General features: G+C 44.7%; 4 protein-coding genes across 4 annotated transcripts in view; 2 read left to right on the top strand and 2 right to left on the bottom strand.

Annotated features, from left to right (window-relative positions):
- The window catches only part of LOC131289717 (uncharacterized), a 60,893-nt gene extending 52,274 nt beyond the window's left edge, over positions 1-8,619 (top strand). The window contains exons 2-3 of the mRNA XM_058319019.1: positions 2,121-2,333; positions 7,371-8,619. Of these exons, the coding sequence (XP_058175002.1) occupies positions 2,121-2,333; positions 7,371-7,957 (800 nt within the window). The 3' untranslated portion in view covers positions 7,958-8,619. The remainder of the gene's footprint in view (positions 1-2,120; positions 2,334-7,370) is intronic.
- LOC131289716 (coiled-coil domain-containing protein 174) lies at positions 3,346-11,113 on the bottom strand. The gene is made up of 4 exons (XM_058319018.1): positions 11,015-11,113; positions 10,510-10,943; positions 10,089-10,441; positions 3,346-4,455 (listed from the first exon to the last, which is right to left on the bottom strand). Exons 1-4 carry the CDS (start codon positions 11,054-11,056, stop codon positions 3,353-3,355), a joined length of 1,932 nt encoding a protein of 643 aa, XP_058175001.1. The 5' UTR covers positions 11,057-11,113; the 3' UTR covers positions 3,346-3,352.
- Positions 11,114-11,343: 230 nt separating this feature from the next.
- On the top strand, positions 11,344-12,931 carry LOC131286826 (alpha-1,3/1,6-mannosyltransferase ALG2). The gene has a single exon (XM_058315828.1). It carries the CDS (start codon positions 11,344-11,346, stop codon positions 12,583-12,585), a length of 1,242 nt encoding a protein of 413 aa, XP_058171811.1. The 3' UTR covers positions 12,586-12,931.
- Positions 12,932-12,973: 42 nt separating this feature from the next.
- LOC131287732 (vacuolar protein sorting-associated protein 16B) lies at positions 12,974-14,651 on the bottom strand. Its single transcript, XM_058316815.1, has 6 exons — positions 14,583-14,651; positions 14,006-14,517; positions 13,909-13,936; positions 13,696-13,843; positions 13,082-13,626; positions 12,974-13,015 (listed from the first exon to the last, which is right to left on the bottom strand). The coding sequence occupies exons 1-6, from the start codon at positions 14,649-14,651 to the stop codon at positions 12,974-12,976; spliced, it is 1,344 nt and encodes a 447-aa protein (XP_058172798.1).
- Between the last annotated feature and the right edge of the window lie 4,740 nt (positions 14,652-19,391).

The raw sequence follows: 19,391 nt of genomic DNA, 5'->3' as shown, positions 1-19,391 counted from the left end.
GTATTCTGAAATGTTTTCTTTTTCATATTCCATAGATTTATTCTTGGCTCTTACTAACCTTTCTAGAGAATCGAAAGAGAAATTGGAAAAGGCATGGTTGATAAAAACCTCCAAAAAAGCTGTTTTAACGGGGCAATTCCTAGCATGAGTACATTACAAAAAACTACAGTGAGAGCTTTTTCCAGAAGAAACCTTAGAAAAATTGGAAGATGATTGCTGAACATTCCTGTCGAATCCGACAGTGAAACTACATTCGCGTATGTGCTACAATGTGGGCACGTTTGAGGAGTTTGTCAAGAAACGGCTTCACCTGCTGCCACAACCATCGATTGTATGCAGCCCTTCGAGTTCTTGAAGCGTGATAAGGTGATCTTTTCTTTCCCAGAAGATTCGCCACTGAAAGGTTCCATCTCAGGCCCATCAGCATTCCTCGGTGAAACCCTTTTCTTCTACGCTGTGCCCAGAATCCATCCGGCGCCTTGTGATGTGTTCGAGCACTGAGTGCTGCTCAGTACCGGCACTTATGGCGGATAGTCTTCCAATTTCAGTCGCAGAATGACTGGTCCGGTGTCGAAGAAGCTCTTAAATAAATCTCAATTACGACGACACGGGTCACTGTAAATAGCTTCTCACGTTTCACTGGAGCTTCACTGGAGTTGAGGCGGGTTGCGTTCTTTCGATGCTCATCCTTGAAAAGAAGAAGGCATCCCAATTACTCTGTAGAATATGAGAGCCAGTCAATCGAAACAATCGCACCGTACCGGCGGACGGTAAGGGTACATCGTAACACTGGCCACCGTTATTGCTCAATCATTTTGTCATTTTTCATTCACTCACTCGCTTCACGTGGTCTTGTTTCGCCTTTCTCAGACGGGAAGATTCTTGCCCGAGCAGCATGCACGGGATGCATCCCATACGGTGGCCGAGTTTTAAATTGCAATTTTATTCCTCCCGAGAGAGAGAAAACAACCTCGACCCTGCTGGGAACCCAGGCCCCCTCCTCGGGGTGCTTTGGGGGTGGAAATTGAAAAGGCGCGCAAAAATCAACTACACAGATGCACGGGGAGATGCAAATGTAAATGCAAATACAATGACGTATGCTTGCATCCACCGTATCGCCTCTTGTGGTAGTTCCGTGGAAATCAAAACAAAATCGTGTGCAAATTCAAACAACTGAGGCGGAAAGCGCACCGTGTACCGCGAAGGATGTACAAAATTGTTGTGTAAATCTTTGCTGACGGACAATTTAGGCGAGCATATTTCGTGCATGGTTTACGGGTTTGTTTTTCTTCTAATAGAACATTCATCTATTTTGTGTCAAGCTCGGATAAAATATTTGAAAATCAATAAACAGCCCTACTGGAGAGTGGAAATTCGGTTGTTTGAATGTTATCTCATCTCATGATAGAAACGAGAAGAGTTTTTGTTTTCTTCTTTTGTCTGCCTCTTTGCCTTTGCTTTCTTGAGTGTTGCTTCCTCAATGATGAGTGTTGAACGTCTTTTCATGTCACAACATTTCTCCGTACGCTTCTTCTAAGCGTGCGATCCGTATTAACTGGTCTCCCAACAACAAAAAAAAAAAGTAAATAAACTGGCTCGGTTAAGGCCCGGTCTTAAGTGCGCCACAACATAAGCCTGAAACGTATAGGTATCATTACCATTTCTCTTTAATTGAATGGTGCTGCTGCGTTGAGCGTCTTGATGTTGATGGGACATGTGCTAAACATTAAAATATTTTTTTTTACAAGAGCGCTTTCATCGGATATCAGCGGAAAGTGCCAACAAAGAAATTCGGTATAATGTGTTTCATCTGAATTGCTGGATTATTTAAAGCGAAGAAATAACATACGATTCTAAAAAAAAAAAAAAAACAAAACGACTCCATCAAGGAAAGAGTTAACAAAAATGCAAAGAGCAAGTGAAGCGAGCGAGTGGTTGAGTAAAAACACGGCCACGTGTTTGCGCCACGTGGAGCTAATTTGTGTTTTCTTTGGAATAAACATTGAGCCGTGGGTGATGATCTTATTGGTTTTTTAAAGTGTTTTAAGTTGTATTATATCAAAGAGCATACAAACTTTCAATAAAATGATTCAATGTTGTCTTTTCTTTCATTTATTTAGTTTTCCTGTGGATCCTGGCGGTCCAGCTGGTCGACGCAAAAAAGTGCTACATTTGCGGTGAAGGTGCCGACGGCCCGTTCAAAACACTTCCGACGCACGGTGGACAAAGCAGTGTCCCGATTGTGGAAGGAACGTGCGAAGATTTCCGGCCGGAGGAAAAATACGCATTCGAATGCCCACCGTCGTACACGAGTTGCCTGACGCAGGTTGATGGTAGGTATTTACTACAAATGGGAGATGTAAAATTTATTTCTAGGTTAAGGTTTACTTTGGTTTAAAGTACATTTCAAGATGGGGTTTTTTCGTACTTGAAGTTTTTAATGAAACCCGTATGTTCGTATATCTTTTCGTAGTTTAGTGCAAAGGGCAACAAAACATCTTGGTGCCGTGCGTCGACAGGCATTCATGGAGATTAGCTTCACGGTGGAAAGTTCGCTTTTATTATCACAAACATAATCGTAAAGCAGAGATTTTTAAATCGGTTCATGTGCGCCCGCAAGTACGATCTGCCCTTGCTCGTGTGTCCGGCGACCGGCTAGCTCTGGTGAGAATGCGTTGGAGGGCCCAAGACCCGCTGTCGGTCGGTGGACAAGATGCTACATTACGATTATGATGGTGGCAAAAACGATAATGATCATGACACCGTTAAACGTCCTTTGGCTGATCAGGGGGAAACGACGTAGCCAACCGAAAAGCAGTTGATGACGATGATTATGCTGATGACGATGGTTGGTGAGAGATTATTGCACAGGCCAAAGGGACAGACGATGCTGCTGCTTCGATCGCCGGCAAGAGAGCGCCCACTCGAGAAAAGATACAAGCGACAAGTGCTTTCGAGTGTAACTGCAGCATACTTCTATGTGTAAGCGCCATTCGTCCACGCGTTTCTGTACGCCGTTGACTAGGTTCCGTATGGCATTTTGATGTACAGCTTTAACTCCTCATTAAAACACATGGCTCTCCAACGTTTGTTATGGAAGCCCAATAGCTATGCTGCAGCAGTAATGATGATGATGGAAGCATTCGTTTCGAACATCTTTTGCTGTTTACTCGCATAGTTAACAATCGTCAGCTGTTCTAAAGATCAGTCGCTATATTAAAATGACGCCTTTTCCTTTCCTTATCGACTCGGAACAAATCAATCGCCATAACTAGTTTTTGTTTAAATTGTATTATTGTTCTTTTAGTCACGATCAACAATGATTGACGTTGAACGATCAGAAACAGTACGTTCAATAGTCCGCATTTGAAGACCAACGATTTTTGGTTCCCGGACCACCCGCTTTATCGGACTGGTTCCGCAAAAACTTAAGCCCTGCTTCGATGGACGCCTCCAGCATCGATTGGGTGTCCGTTGCGGGTCGCTTCCGGCTCGCTCCTGTGCCTCCAGAAGGACCATAATAATCGTACGTTGGAGGAGGTTCAATTTCTGCCCCTTTTCCGCGCACTTCCTGGGTCGTATTAGTGGACAACTCGTCGTCGCTTAGCTCGTTGCGAATCGGAATTGGCGGTTGGTTGGCGGAAGTGACCGTTTCAACGGCATTCAGATTCCGTCGTTTTAATTCCTTCTTGGGTGGGTTCTTTTTTGTGGTGAAAAAGAGAGTTCGAGCCGAAGGTTCCTCCTCCGGTAGCGGAATGTCGTCCAGAAGATTTCCCTGCTGTTCGACCGGAAGTGAGCCATCTCCCATCGTTGGTGGCATCGGCCCAACGATGGTCTCTTCATCTTCGCTTGATTCCAGCGAGTCCGACTCCACACACGCCCTCGGGGCTGGATTCCAAGGCGGTTGTGACCACTCTCGCCTGCGATCATTGGAAGCACTTGGTCGGTCGAATTGCGGTGGAGCAAATTCGGCGATTCGTTCCCCTCGTTTCAGATCATTCCACTCGTGCTGCGAAAGGACGAAGCGTTCCTTGGCCGGAACCCAATCCTTCTCCTCCCCATTGGGATCTTTCCCGGCGTCCCAAGGCCGCACGTGTTGTGCCCTTTCGCGTTCCCTTCTGCGTTCCTCCTTTTCCCTCTTTTTGCGCTCCTTCTCTTCGATCTTTTTAAGCCGCCGTTCTTCCGCCGTTTCATACAACTGATCAGACGTCTTCTCAGTGGGCTTGTTCTCCTCCTCCTCCTCCTCCGGTGGTAAGCCCAGGCGAGCCCTCTGGCGGGCACGTGCAGCCTTAACTCGATCGGCGATGATTTTATCGCGTGCTTGCCGTAACGCTTCCCGTTCCCGTTGCGCTTCAATGGTGGAGTCTCGGATTGAGTCCAATTCTTCCCGCTGGCGACTGCGTTCCTGCTGGTCGGTTGAAAAGGCATAGTATCCAACACCGTGCAATCGAGCCTCTGTGAACGACGAGAGGGATGAAATTAAATAAAAGTCAAATTAGTAATTATCAAACCCAACCATCCGAGCCCTCCTTTCCTCTATTTCAACATTCAACAAAGCCGCAAAGGGGTATGCACTTCAGTGCGTCAGATAAATGAAAATCTTGAATCGCATTCTCTCAACCTCCGACGAAATATTCTTTGTGGAGGAGATTGTGTTTTTTTTTCCACACTTGCCTAGATATATCTACGCCCGGAAACTCGGTGTAACAACGCTCTGCCGGTTGCAAAAAAATAATGTGTGATTCTTTATTCATTTATATGATACGTGTACACGAAAGCTCCACAATGAACGGAACCGGAAGAAAACTATCGCTCCCTCATAACCGTAAACGCTGGAGAATGGTAGAGATTTTAGCGCAACTTTTTAATTAAATTACTCCCGCCGATGCTATCAGCGTCCAAAATGAATTCACCGTGCTTTTCTTTTTGCAGGAAGGAAATCCATTCAAAGATTACACATTCGTCTGGTGCGACCGCCCCCCTCCCGTTGGGGGGAAAGAATTCGAAGTAGGAAGAAATCGTACAAAACGAAGCATCCCGTTGGAGAAACGGCAGCAAATTGAAATCCTCGATCCGGTGTTGCTCTTGGAGAGACCGGAAAGGAAGGAAGTGGAAAATTAGTTTGAACTCTCCAGCGGCGGGTTAGGGGTGTCACATTTATTACATTATTGTTTCTGGCTCGCCATCATCGCCAGGCGGTGGTCGTCATCATGTTGTTGGGCTCTCGGGGTGCAACTTTGCAACGATCGCACACAGAGAGCGATTAAATTGGATTTCATTGACCATGTTTCTCCATTTCGATTCCCGATTATTGCCATTTAATATGTTTGCTCGCTCAATTCTTGTTTTCTGAAACCGGATGTTATCCGATTTCGTAATGGGTTGTGGAACAGTTTGTTGGTGAGCGGATTGGTGTTTTATGTTTTGCCAAATTGAGTACCCTTTACAAGTAGGTGTTTTAATGAAAACTGTTAACGCTCATGGGCGGCACAATGGGACCGAAATGAAAAGTTTCCCCCACCAGTTAGAACTTAAATTCCTGCTCTTTTTTTTGCTGTGCACGTGAAATCCTTTATCATCCTTATATTACTTATCTAACAACGATTCATCTGCAGCCAGCATTTTCTTACGGGTAGGAAACTTTACCAGCAGTCCGCACAAAAAAACATACACGCACGGCACGGCACGGGGTAGGGATGTCTTTCGCCATCAAGGCATGATTGTTTATCTTTGCGGGGAAAAGTTTGCCATTGCCGGAACGAAAAGCACGAATGAGGTTTCTCTCAGCTTTTCCCCATTCCTTCGTTCACTTATCGTTCAAGAAATATCGCTTATGTACGCCTGTTAAATTAAAGGCCCCACAAAAAAAAAAGGATGGATTCCACGAGATGTCATCTCAGCCAGCCAGAAGTGCGCTTTGGTTAAAAGAAAGTATTTTTTCCAGAAGCGCCCCTATCGTAACGCGGTTCCGGACACGCTACGCTAGTCGGAGCGTTTTATTTTAATTTTTCTCTTGATAATGATATGTACTAATCGTCTAAGGCATACACATTCTAAATCATCCACTAGGGTGACATGTACATGAACAGGGAGAGAAAATTTAATTTTAATGATATTCTCTAAAAAAAAAAAAGGCGCCCCATCAATGTGGCACCGCCAGGAAGTGAACGAAACAAGCCCGAGGGAAACACGTTGATGGGATGGCGGACACGTTCGACGGTTCCGGTTCGAATGGGATACGTTGAAAGTCGCGCAAGTGATACGACATCTTAATGGAGCCGTACTCTTTCATTTGCGCATCGATGATAATCAACGCCATCGTGTATGCCGTGTCAACAGAGTGTACAGGTTGGATGAAAGATCCTTTCTCCGCCAGCCGATGACAGGATTCATTTTTAATGAAGAATGAAAGTTTATTAGTTCAACACACACACACGCACACGCACAAATACGCATCGTTCGGATAAAAGAAGAATCGCTAACTCGAGAAGGTAATCCGGCTTGTGTTGTACTCTCCGGTATAGCTTTAGTCCCGAGAAAGAGACCGATGGGGAGGAGGGGGACGATGGCATCCACCGAGGGACCTGTTAGCGGTTTTATGAAGCGACTCGAAAGGCAACGATAAAGGTGTAATGATGTTTAAATTTTACTCGCACCATTTTCCGCACAAAAGTTGTTGATCTTCCAACGCGGATACTCAGAGCCTGTGTTCATCGGGCATCGGTAAAATGGGCTGGGGAGCAGCATATGAGGCTCTTATACTAATTGCGTGTTTAGTGGCGTACCGGAATCTAATTCGTACGAAACGGGATGGGGCACATGGGTAGCACATTTTAAGCCAGTTTCCCCAGTAAAGTGAATTCGATTGCGAAACCCTAATGTAACAAAAACGATCTTCAAAGCCCATGAATACTTAATCGTCCCTCAAATTTTCGGAGAGCTTTAAATGGAAAAATTCTCTACTGTGAAACATGCGAGCGTTATCGCGTGTGCAAAATAAATTTTCAATCTGGGAAACCTTCAGAGCCTTTGCATGGCACGATGGTAGTTTCGGTTACGTACTTGAATTAAATTATCCACCATTTTCTTTGCCCACTGAAACATATAAAATCCCCATCCACCCAGGAATATTTTTATAGTAGTCACGAGACGCTGAATAAAAACCTAGAGTATTATTTCATATTAGGGTCACTCATTTTGCGTGACTCTATCCGCCGTTGAGTCACTGTTTCGACCTACGGAAAAAAACTATTACCTTATGATACCAACATTGGCAGCAACCGAACGCGCCCACCTTTGTACTGGATGTGTGGCGACATGAGTGTGTAGTACCTAGTTTGACGACTGTTTTTTTCCTACTCTCATTGCAGGTGATATCGAGACGCGAACATGCGGTGAAACCTTAGCCATCAACGATTGCAAGAGTGCCAACAACATCGACTATTGCTACTGCATCGAAGACTTGTGCAACCGGTTGTCTCGGGTCGAGATTCGTCGATCGATCGAGGAGTCGTTGATGCCGGCACACCGTCGGAACCGACTGGGTAGTGGAACGCATCACCACCACCAGCCGCCCAACAATAGCGACGACGAGGACATGCTCGAGGCTTCCGGCATGGATGGCGATCGAAGCGAATCCCAGCGGACGCTGCAGCATCATCAGCGGGAGATTCTGCACAACGAAGGGATCGCCGTTGCCGCCGCACCGACCCATCGGGATGTTACGACACAAATTACCATCACGCTCAAGCCGGTGGCCACTTCGACCGATCGGCGGAGTAAAGACGGTAATGATCCGGGTGTCGGGGGAGGCAACGTGACGGAAGCCGATCGGAGCGGCGAAACAAATGCCATCGCAAGTGGCAGCAGCTCAGTGGACACGCTTTCCCTGGCCCGGTTTAGTTCTATCGCGTTTTTTGCCTCGCTCAGATGGTTTCTTTTGAGCGAACAACATTAAGCTACACCATTACGGCGGATAACTGCACTCTGCATTCCAAGAATGACTAATCGTTTGGATGATCATCAGTATGAAAGGGGTGGGGGGATTAAGAACTGAGTTGTATGTGAGGACGATACTCAATATGTTTTATTCGATCCCAAAACTAGCGGACGTGGTAGAAAAATAGATCCCTAGCTCAAAGTAGGGTCAGTATGACGAGGTAGGAAAGTAAAACAACACCCCTGTTACCCGTGTAAGTATTATAAAGTATTTCCAGCATCCTCATGAAAAAGCCCCAGCTGACAAAAGATAGAGGATTCTTTAAGTGTGATACTTGCCATATGTTTCAAGTACAAGTTTTCGTTGAACGTTTTAAAAGTCCACGCGTTAATTTATGTGCTAGTCCTAAATCTCCTACGTGTTGATTAAAAGTTAAGGAACACGAACCGTACTGGACTAAACAGTTGTAAATAAATGTAAATAGCAATTAGCCACCGATGCTAACACACAGTCATCACCGTATATGGTAACGATAAATCGAATGAATTTATGATAACAATAAATACAATTATTGGTAAAACAAATCACGATCAACTTCTTTACCCCTAAACGCAATATGTAGGAAGAACCCTTTTAGTGCCAGGACAGTGTAGTGAACAGTGCGTATCAATCGTTTAGATACCGACCGAAACTGTTTTCGTATGAATAAAATGGTTAGATAAGAGTAGTTGCAATCTTTCCCCGTTCAACCCCTCCTTCCGAAAGGACCGTGCTTTGGCCATAAGGAATTCGAATCCCAAAAACCACCCGGTAGGCTCACGTCGCTGACGAGGATTACATCGATGTTGTTCTTATGTATTGACCCAATAAACACCCGATAAACAGCTATACAGCCCTTATGATGCGTAAGCGTGCGTAATTTAGGAACAGGAAAAATACAGAAAAAATGTATTGTAGCAAAACAGAGCAGTGGATCTTAATATTCAAAAGTCAACGATGAATATTCAACAGCTTATTTAAAACCATGCAAAATGGGAACCGAGAGAAAATGCATGAACGAGTCTCGCTAAACCTAATATAATTAGGATGGAGTTTGGGAAGTAACCAACACTCTTAGGAATTAAAAATGATAATGATGACCGATAGAGAATAGCAATGCTGCGTGTGCGTGTACGTATCACACGATACATATAAAGTAGAGAACTGGATTGTATCTTCAGGACGAATCAATTGAATAATATAAAAAAGGATACAACAAATTTTTTTAAATATTTTTCACCTTCCCGGAATTGTTTGAAGGACACCCGACCCCGACTTTCAGAGAGTATCGTTTCTGTTTTATTCACAACAGTGCACAATATCACATGAGACGTCACACGAGTTTGTGCTGGTTAGTTTCCAAATACATATTCCCAATCATAATTTGTTCCCATCTCATTGCCAACCATCAGCCGGAATTATGCAGGTAGGACGTCGAGTAGGTCCATCAATCGTGGGATCGTGAACACAAAATCTCCTCAATTTATGAACCCTGCCGTTTCTTCCGGTGGCTGTTTTTCAAATAGAGTGCAAACGAGCAAGCGGATCTCCTAGTTATCACGACCAGCAGCAGCAGCAAGCACGCCTCTTGCCACCTGTTTCCGTTTTTTGCATTACCGAGCTGGCGAATCGATGACAATTGCCAGCATATGCAAATTTGCATAACAACTTTCGGAAATGCGTATTTGCTGCCATTGGCCATTTTATCACACGTTTCCTGTCGAGCTAATCGAGTAGCACCGGAGGGGCCGCGGATTTAGCGCCCATTCATTGAGAAAATTAGTGCCAAAACCGAAATGACACGCATCGCGCATGTATCTTTCTCCTTTTCTAACTTTACCACCAGATGGTCCGATGCGTGCGAAATCAATTAAATTATCATGCGACCGGGAAAGATAGTTCCGGTTGGACTCAATTTGAAGCTGAATCGTTATGCGGTGGACGGGTGCCTAACGTGCGTTTTCACAGTCTGATAAAAAAAGGTGATCATCAACGATTGTTCGTTCTCACCAAATGGCGATGTTGTGCCCAGTTATTTTCGACAAACATCATTCAATTGGGGAAATATTATAATTCAACTGACTTGTATGATAATGTTGTAATGACTCACCGTTGAATAATACGTCCTGGTAGTGTATTGAATCTTTTTCCAAGTTTGCTTCTTCCTGCTCCACCCACTGCTCCCGCATCTCACGGAATCTTTCTCCAACATCCGGCTCAGCAGTGACCATCGAGGGCATTGGTCCAATAATATCTCCGTCTTCTTGCTCCTCAATGTTCTGCAGATTTTCCTCGGGCTCTTTCGGAAGTGTTGTGCTATCGGTCGTGCCGTCCATATCCTCTCGTCGTTGTCCCTCTCGTGGTTCCACCGATTTTGCTAGTTCTCGGTCTCTCTCCATACATTGCGGCAGGTCCTTCTTGAGGCATTTTCTAGTGCGTCCCAAACAATCGGTATATTCCACCCTATGCAAAATTGAAATGAATGCATGAACGGACAATATCAAAATGGCAAAATCACATCCAACACTTACCACTTGTTGTCATCGTCTTCGTTGCTATCGCTGTCGGTGGTTGAATCGGAATCACTTAAATCGCTTTTATGTTCTTCTGAATCCTCGGAAAAGTAGTGTGTCGGTTTTGCATCTTGTTTTTTCTTGTTAAACATCACCAAACTATTCTCGTCCGTGTTAAGCGCACCGCCGGAGGCCACCATCCGTTCGTAATACTTCGCTTTCGCCTGCAACATCTGCTTCGATCGAGCCAACTGTGCAGCATCTTCCAGTTCGGTGACTGCTGGCCTCGGTTTCTTTTCTTTTCGATTGTTGGAACCTTTCTTTCGACCCTCAGATGCATCCTTTTCCGGTTTGGGTACTTTTTTGGGAACAAAATCTTCCACGGACGAGTTCACTCTTGCTCTTCCGACCTCTTCCTGCTTACGAAGTAGTTCCGCTTTTAAGCTAAGAAGCTGATAGAACCCAGGAAAACACAATCAAATTAGCTTGTATTCTAACCACGGCTTCGGAAGATAATACTTACCGAAGATTTATCAATTTCTATTTTACGATTAGGATCGTTCATGTTGCAGCGACTATTGTTTGTATACAATACAACATTGTTTGTGAGCTAAGCTGTTTGACATGTTGTTTATCAGCTGATTCGGTGGAGCATGTTCGCAAAGAACCGTCAATGCGACGTACGTAAGTTTGACGGATGTGAAAACTTGGTGTGTTTGCTGGAATTGCGTGTGTTTTACACGTAGTAATTGCCGCTGAAGACGCGTTTTCTCAGGTGAGATTGTTTTACTGCTCGTTTGCTGCTTGTATCGATTGAATACAACGTTTCCTTTCCCCTGCCCAGCAATAGAAATGGTGCGCATATTGTTCGTTCATCCGGATCTGGGTATCGGTGGAGCTGAACGGCTTGTAGTGGATGCTGCATTGGCCCTCCAGAGCAAAGGGCACACGGTCAGATTTCTTACCAACCATCACGATCCGGAACATTGCTTCGACGAGACAAAAGATGGGCGTTTGCAGGTCATGACGGTCGGGGACTGGCTGCCAAGAGACATTTTCGGGAAGTTCTACGCCGTTTGTGCTTACATCCGGATGGTCTATGCTGCATTCTACTACAGTCTTTTCCTGTCCAAAAAGGAACCGGTGGATGTGGTGTTTTGCGATCTCATTTCGCTCGGGATACCTATTTTCCGATTGGCCAGACCTAATCCGAAGATTCTCTTTTACTGCCACTACCCCGATCAGCTGCTCTCCAAGCCAGGCAACCTACTCAAACAATGCTATCGCATGCCGCTAAACTACCTCGAGGAGGTAACCACGGCCCAAGCTGATGGTATTTTGGTAAACAGTAAATTTACCAGCCGGGTGTTCAAAGAAACATTCAAACGTATCTCAACCGACCCGGATGTGCTGTATCCATCGCTGAACACTCGCTTTTTCGATGAATCCACCATGAGCGAATCGGATCAGGTGGTCAAGCTACCGAAAGATGCGTTCGTCTTCCTGTCGATCAACAGATATGAGCGGAAGAAGAATCTCCCATTGGCTCTGCATTCTTTAAAGGCACTTCAGGAACGGTTGTCCCCGATGGAGTGGAACAAAGTGTGTCTTATTATGGCCGGTGGATACGATGACCGGGTGCTGGAAAACGTTGAGCACTACGACGAGCTCGAAGAACTAGCAGAAGATATGCAGATTCGACCTAAGGTTCGCCTTCTGAAGTCTCCAACCGATCGTCAGAAGCTGTATCTCCTACATCGCGCTCAAGCACTCATCTACACTCCAGAGTTCGAACACTTCGGTATAGTTCCGCTGGAGGGAATGTACCTTTCGAAGCCTGTCATCGCGGCCAACAGTGGCGGTCCCACGGAAACAATCATCCACGAACAGACCGGGTTCTTATGTGAGCCCCTCCCAAGCGATTTTGCCAGTGCCATGGCCAAGTTGGTGAAAGACGAAAGATACTGCGAGCGAATGGGTGATATGGGGCGCAAGCGCGTCCAGCAACGATTCTCGTTCGAGGCTTTCAGCACCAAGCTGGACAATATTGTCGTCGATCTGATTCAAAACGATGCAGAGAAGAAAGCCAAATAGCATAGGTGGTGTATGCGCCTGTGCACCTTTCTGATGGCCCAGGGGATATCGCGACAATTTTACGGCTATTCGTAAATATCCCTAATACACTACGAATAGCCACTTAACGGACAACTAGAGGGAGGTAAATTTGCGTGAGGGGACACGTTTAAAATTTGGATATATTCGATCTCTTCAGGCAAAGAAATAAGGCCGAGACACAGTCCATGATATCTGCACTGAATTAACCATAGCATGTGAAGTAGTCGCTTGTGATTAGTCAGCTTATTAGAACATGTTAGCTCTTTTAGCATTCTCAAATAAAGTTTAATCCACTAGCTTCTGATATCAGAAGACACGTATCATATCAATAGTGTGAAACAGTTTCTCCTTCTTTGGATGTTCAAATTCACTTTATTAATTTCATGGCATCACTTTTCCACTTGTTATTCTGTTGGGAAATGAAAAAAGGGGTGTCATTCGATAAATCGGAAAATAGTTACATTAATTAACTTACCAATGATTTCAGGGCATTTTCGGCGTAAAGTCGCTCCTCCGTCCCAGCATCCAATGTATCCCGAAAGGCTTCCAACTCCGCACGATCTTTAAGCATCACCAACGCATCAATGATACCATGCCTGGAATGCACTTTTCGAGCCAAGGCCAATCTTCTTTGTAGATCCTCAACTTTGCCAAGGAACGTGTTCAGAACCGGATCTGGTGCATGCAGTGCGTACAACCGCAAGATAGTTCGATCAATGGGAATGTTAATTTTGAAAGATTTCTGTTTGAGATTAAGCCAGGCTTTTTTCTCAAAAATATGATCAAAATCTAGCCACGCTTGGCGTTTTGCCCGCTCGTTTAATGCTATCCATTCGAACTGTGCTTGTGATACCTGATGATTTTCGGCCAGCTTGAATGGATTGGCGTTCGTTTGCAAGGACGTGTCGCCCCATTTATAATTTCCGCACACATAATTTAACGTTTCGAGAACGGATTTATCTTGAATGCCGATTGCTTTGCTAGTTCCACCTGAAGCATGAAGTTCGCCGGTTTGGTATTCTGTAAATATGTGAAAATCTTTTTATAATAGTTCATTCCTCTGGTTTCCAGCAGAAGCAAATGTCCTACCCAATAGATTTATGTAATTTGCAACTAACTGTGCGTAGAATGAGTTCGATCCGGGCTGTGAGAAGTAGTCACAATAAATCTTTTTCAATCTCTGCTTCTTAAATTCCACATTGAGTGTACTACAAACGAATATGGAAAACTGCAGCAACTGTAGAATAGTAAAACAAATTACATTGTATGCTTCAGCTGAAGTGGCATGCAGAGCTATCTTACACTTGCTTCATGGTGTCTTCCAAGGAATCTGCAAGATAAATGAATGTTTAGTCAATGGCATGGTTCAGCCTCCAAGTGCACATGAACTTGAACTTACACAAGTAAATCCGTGCATTCCGTAACCTTTAAACGAAGTGACAAATAGGTCATATAATGATAAACTGCCTCCGGGCGGGTTTGCAGCATACTGTAGAATAGTTTTTTCTTCAAAGTACGATCCAGGAAAAGAGTCACTTTGAGGATTGCATTGCCACTGCCAGAGGCAACAGCTTGATCAAGCAGTTGCTCCTTCTCCGAAAATGCGCGAAACATTTCCAACGAGCATGGTTTACCGAGTATGAGTTTGCGAATCACCGATTCCGTCGGTGGAGCATAATCGAACTCCTGTATCTTTTTACGCAGCAGTTTGACTTCCTCCTCCAAAGAGATTCCTTTAGGAATGGTGAATTCATTTCTTGATTGTTCCTGCAGAACGAGCTCGAGGTGTTCGTCCGAAATGATCATGTGCAACGGGATTTCTCCCTGCGTATGACCGTAGTTCACTTCCGATGTATTGTCCTCCCCGAAAAGGCTGCGTTTGTTGTTGGATGGTATCTCGAGAACTGCCACCTGTTTACCCAACCAAGAAGGAACCATTTTTATATCTGTTCCGCACACCTCATACCGTTACCTACATCATCTTCGTCGAAATTAAACGATTTATTAGTAGAATCATTCCAATAATCGTCATCTTTAGATTCCATTTCGAACTTAGGTAGGTTGTTGTTAGCAACTTTTAGCACGCACGACAAAAACAACAAAACAGATGACTTGTTGTGAGAAGTTGTTTACTGTTTACTACATGGATCATCTGTTCTCTGTTTACACATTTTTGGTATAAAATTTCAACTAATATATCGATTAAACGGTGTTGGAATGATTTAGAAAAAATCTAAAGTTATGAGCAGACATATTTTTATTAAAAATAAGCCGGTAAATACCAGAAATATCAATATTTCATATTCCAGATTGAAGTTACGTTTGACAGAAGCCGGCTCGCCACGAATGAAATTGACAGGTGGCACCGTGCAGGAATTCTTGCGACAACGTTTGCAATTTTGAGATAAACTTGGCAGACTTCGTAGGACCATTCGACAGTTGGTTTCTGACGGATTCACACGTGTTTTTTGATTTGTCAGTTGGTGACTTTTTGCCTGGACGTTGAAAAGAGTGATAAGTTTTATAGTTCAGTGACTTTCTCAATCCCTTTTACCCTTTTTGAAGCAAGAAGGAAAAAAAAAAGGAAGTTTCAAAGTAGTGCAAGCTAGCGAGGATGGGGGTCAATGACCCTGGAGGGGGGATACCCCTCAGCAATTATTTTGGAGCATTAAGCGACACGATTGAACCGAAACGAAAAAAAAACAGAAATGTAGCGCCAAAAGTAGCAACCAGCATCACGGCTGAAGAAAAATTTTTGGTCATGGAATCGATTACCGACGGACGAGATTTAAGCCGGGTAAATCCCTTTCTACTGAACAAGGTCCTCGAGAATGCAATGGGAGGCAAACCGGAGCATGTCACTAGGCTCAGGGATGGCAAGCTTTTAATAAGAACGAAAAACGAGAAGCTAGCACAGAAAGCTAAGACAATTAAGAAGATCCCCGAGCCATGTGGCATAGCCGTAAAAGTGATTGACCACCCCACTTTGAACACGTGCAAGGGAGTTATACGATGCCCGGACATAGAATTCATGTCGGAAGGAGAAATCCTCGCCGGCTTGAAGGAACAAAAAGTGTCCGAGGTTGTTATTATGAAAAGAAAAGTAGGTGATGAGATCGTTAACACTAGAACGGCGATTATTACCTTCCAGACAACGGTAATCCCCCGGTCCGTAGATTTCGGCTTGTACCCCGTCCTCGTGGACGTCTATATCCCCAAACCCATGCGGTGCTCCACTTGTTTAAAAATTGGGCACACCAAGAAATGGTGTAGAGGCGACCGCGTGTGCGCAAACTGTAGTATGCCGGAACACGAAGGTGAGTGTCCCTTTATTAAATGCGTGTCATGCTCAGGCAACCACCACACTCTCAACAAAGAGTGTCCAACATACCTCGACGAGGTAGAGATACAAAAGATTAAAACCTTGGACCGCGTTACTTACGCTGAAGCAAGAAAAATTCGCAGGATGCAGTGCCCCACTGTCCCAAGGATTTTCACTACTACAGACCAAAGCTTCGCCCAAACGACAAAGGGCACAACACGAAACGAAACAAACACGAAGAGGATTACTAAAAACTATAAAGAAGAAATGGTCAGCCTGCCTGAGCAGGTGACCCAACCAAAAAAAATCGACATTCAGACAGACAAAATTCAAATAAACACCGATACTACCGAACGCTGCGATGAGGGGGAATCCTCATCAACTAACGAAAAGACAAACACAAAGGGCATGGACGTGTCGGAAGACACACCAACGCAACTAGAGGAACTGGTCATACAAAACAAGGACGGAGTAAAAATGGCTCTGAGATCATTATCCGCTGCCGAGCGGGTAAAATTTTTCGAGTGACTATGAAATTTAAAGTGTAAAAAATAATTAATTATGGAAACCAAGCTTTTCGGTTCGCTCTGCACCATTCCCATGCAAGCGATGGATGGTAAAGAGAGGAAAATAAAAATCCTACAATGTAACGTGCAGAGTCTGCGAAACAACGTAGGCGAGCTGGAAAGAATTGCAACAGACGAGAACATTGACATATTTTGCATTCAAGAAACGTGGTTAAAGAAAGACGCCAATGTTAGATTAAACTGCTTCCAATTATTTCGGGATGATAGGGAGGACGGTTACGGCGGTACTGCCATTGCGGTACACAAAAGCCTCGAGGCAAGCAGAATCACCAGCCATGCGATGTCGTGTTATGTGCAGACCACAGCCGTGTGCTTACCAAAGTTAAATCTGGTGATCTCCTCATCCTATGTCACTCCCAAAACTCCGCTAGCAGTTTTTAAAGCTGTGATGGAAGAGCTGTGCTCCAATCTGAGCCAGCACCGAAAGATCATCATTACAGGTGATTTTAACGCACATCATAGCTATTGGGGCGACCAGCCTACAGATAGTAGAGGAAGGCAACTACTCGAGTGTATGGACGAACATGACCTTGCCATAGTGACCAACAAGGAGGCCACATACATCCCCACCAACACCAGCCAACGGAATACGGCAATCGACGTGATGGCGTGTTCGTGCGACATCCTGCCCTATACCACCAGAAGGGTGGAGGATTTACACATCGGCACGAGCGATCACAGGGCAATTACGATTGAAACCCAGCTGGCTGTGCATAGGAAAAAGTGGGTCACCTATAAAAAGAGCAAAATCCTGAGCGAGGTGGGTCAACTGTCTTACAACCAGGACGCTGCCATCAGCCTTATCTGCAAGGATATCACGGGAATAATAAAAGGAAATCGTCGTACCTCCAAGTACGTGGCCAAAGCCTGGTGGAACGATGAGACTAACCGGGCTTGGGAGGAAAAAAATGAAGCCCGACGACAATACAGCAGACATAAGACCTTGCTTAACCACATAAACCTAAAAAAACAAACTGCTAGATTTAGATTTTTGAAAAAGAAGGGCAAAGATGACAGCCTAGGGAAAGCAGTGGATGACGTCACCCCGCAAACCAAACCCCATGCCTTATGGAAAATTGTCAACAGGGTGAAGGGACGCCCCGGTCACCACCAGGAGAATCCCATAATGAGCGATGAAGCGATGGCTAAGGATTTTCTTAAAATAAACTTCCCCACCGGCAGAAAAACGTCCGATGTGAGCTTACAAGCCCATGACTCTACGGGAGCGGGAGATTTCCTGAACCTGAAGAAATGGCGCCTCATTGTCACAAAAAAAAAGAACACCGCGCCAGGCTACGATAAAATAAGCTATGAGATTCTGAGGCAATTAAACGACGACACCACCCTCATGCTCATAAAGGACCTCAACAGAATGTGGGCACAGGGCAGGATTCCAAAGGTATTGAGGACAATTAAGATCGTGGCCATCCCCAAACCTGGAAAAGACCCCAACGACGTCCGAAACCTAAGACCAATTTCGCTACTCCCCACCATAATTAAGGCGGCAAACACGGAAGTGCATAAAATCATATTGGACACAATGGAGAAATACCGTTTTTTCCCGGACACTTCCGTGGGATTCAGGAGAAACTGCGCGACTACTTTGGCCACCAACATCCTAGTGAACCAAGTTTGCTTAAATAACGCCAAAAGAAAGATCACTGGTATCATTTTTATTGACCTTAAAAATGCATACAACAGTGTCGCAATATGCAAGCTACTCCGAATCCTCCAAGCCTACTTGATCCCTCCAGAGGCAGTGCGATGGATTAGAGCCTTTCTTCAGAACCGGACAATCGAAATGTGCGTCAATGGGAAAACCCTGAGAAGAACTGTGTCCGTCGGTCTTCCACAGGGAGACATCATGTCCCCAACGCTTTTTAACATTTACACAAGCCAATGCCACTCTCCGAATGGAGAAGTAATCCAATTCGCTGACGATTTTGCCATTATCCACTCAGGCCAATCGATACAAGCGGTAACAGCGAAACTACAGGCATCGGTCAACAGGCTCAAGGACCACCTAGACGAGCTAAACCTTGTGGTCAACATAGACAAATGCTGTGCGATGGTTTTCCCAAATTACGATCCTGGCTTGAGAATTAGAATAAACAATTCAGCGGTGCAAATTAACACCCAGCACAAGTTTTTGGGTGTGGTATTCGACCAAAAATTAAAATTCCATGAACACATTGAAGCTCTCAAGGAAAAAGCAAGTAAGCGACTGAACATCGTTAAGTGCTTATGCAATAAAAGTCATTCGGTCCATCCGGAAAGGGCCTTGCAACTTCATAGAGCACTTATCAGAGGCACTCTAGAATATGGCATCGCCTGCACCAGTAGAGCAAACAAAAATAAAATTGCATCTGTCAACACTGTAATTAACCAATCCCTAAGAAAGGTCACTGGTTGCTCCAAAACCACACCGATCAATACTTTGATGGCAATTGCTTCCGAGATTCCTTTTGAAATTAGACGCGAGTACTTAGTAGCAAAGGAGCTCGCGAAGACCTTGGCCCATGCGAAAATAAGTAGATCAACACTCGCCAGCTTCCAAAACATCAGTATATCCAACAAATCGTCGCCACAACACAGGGCATACGTTGATAACAATGAGAGTCTGGATATAGTAACAAAATACAGCTACAACGATGCCACGAACGGTGTTAGAAAGGAGGGAATCAGTCTATCAATCCCAGGGTTGGAGGGTAGCAAGAACAGTACGAACCCAGAAGCCCTAAGACAGATATGCAGGACCATGATGCAAACGCTGGAGGATAGTCCATCAATCTTCACTGACGGAAGCATCACTGAGCATGGCTGTGGTATTGGGATTGTAATTAAGGACCGAGCGACGGGACAAGAGGAGTTCAGCT

The sequence above is a fragment of the Anopheles ziemanni genome, chromosome 3 (genome assembly GCF_943734765.1).
Source record: "Anopheles ziemanni chromosome 3, idAnoZiCoDA_A2_x.2, whole genome shotgun sequence".
Lineage (NCBI taxonomy): Eukaryota > Metazoa > Arthropoda > Insecta > Diptera > Culicidae > Anopheles > Anopheles ziemanni.
Note: the sequence above shows the minus strand (reverse complement) of the source record. Positions and strands in the feature narration are given on the sequence as shown.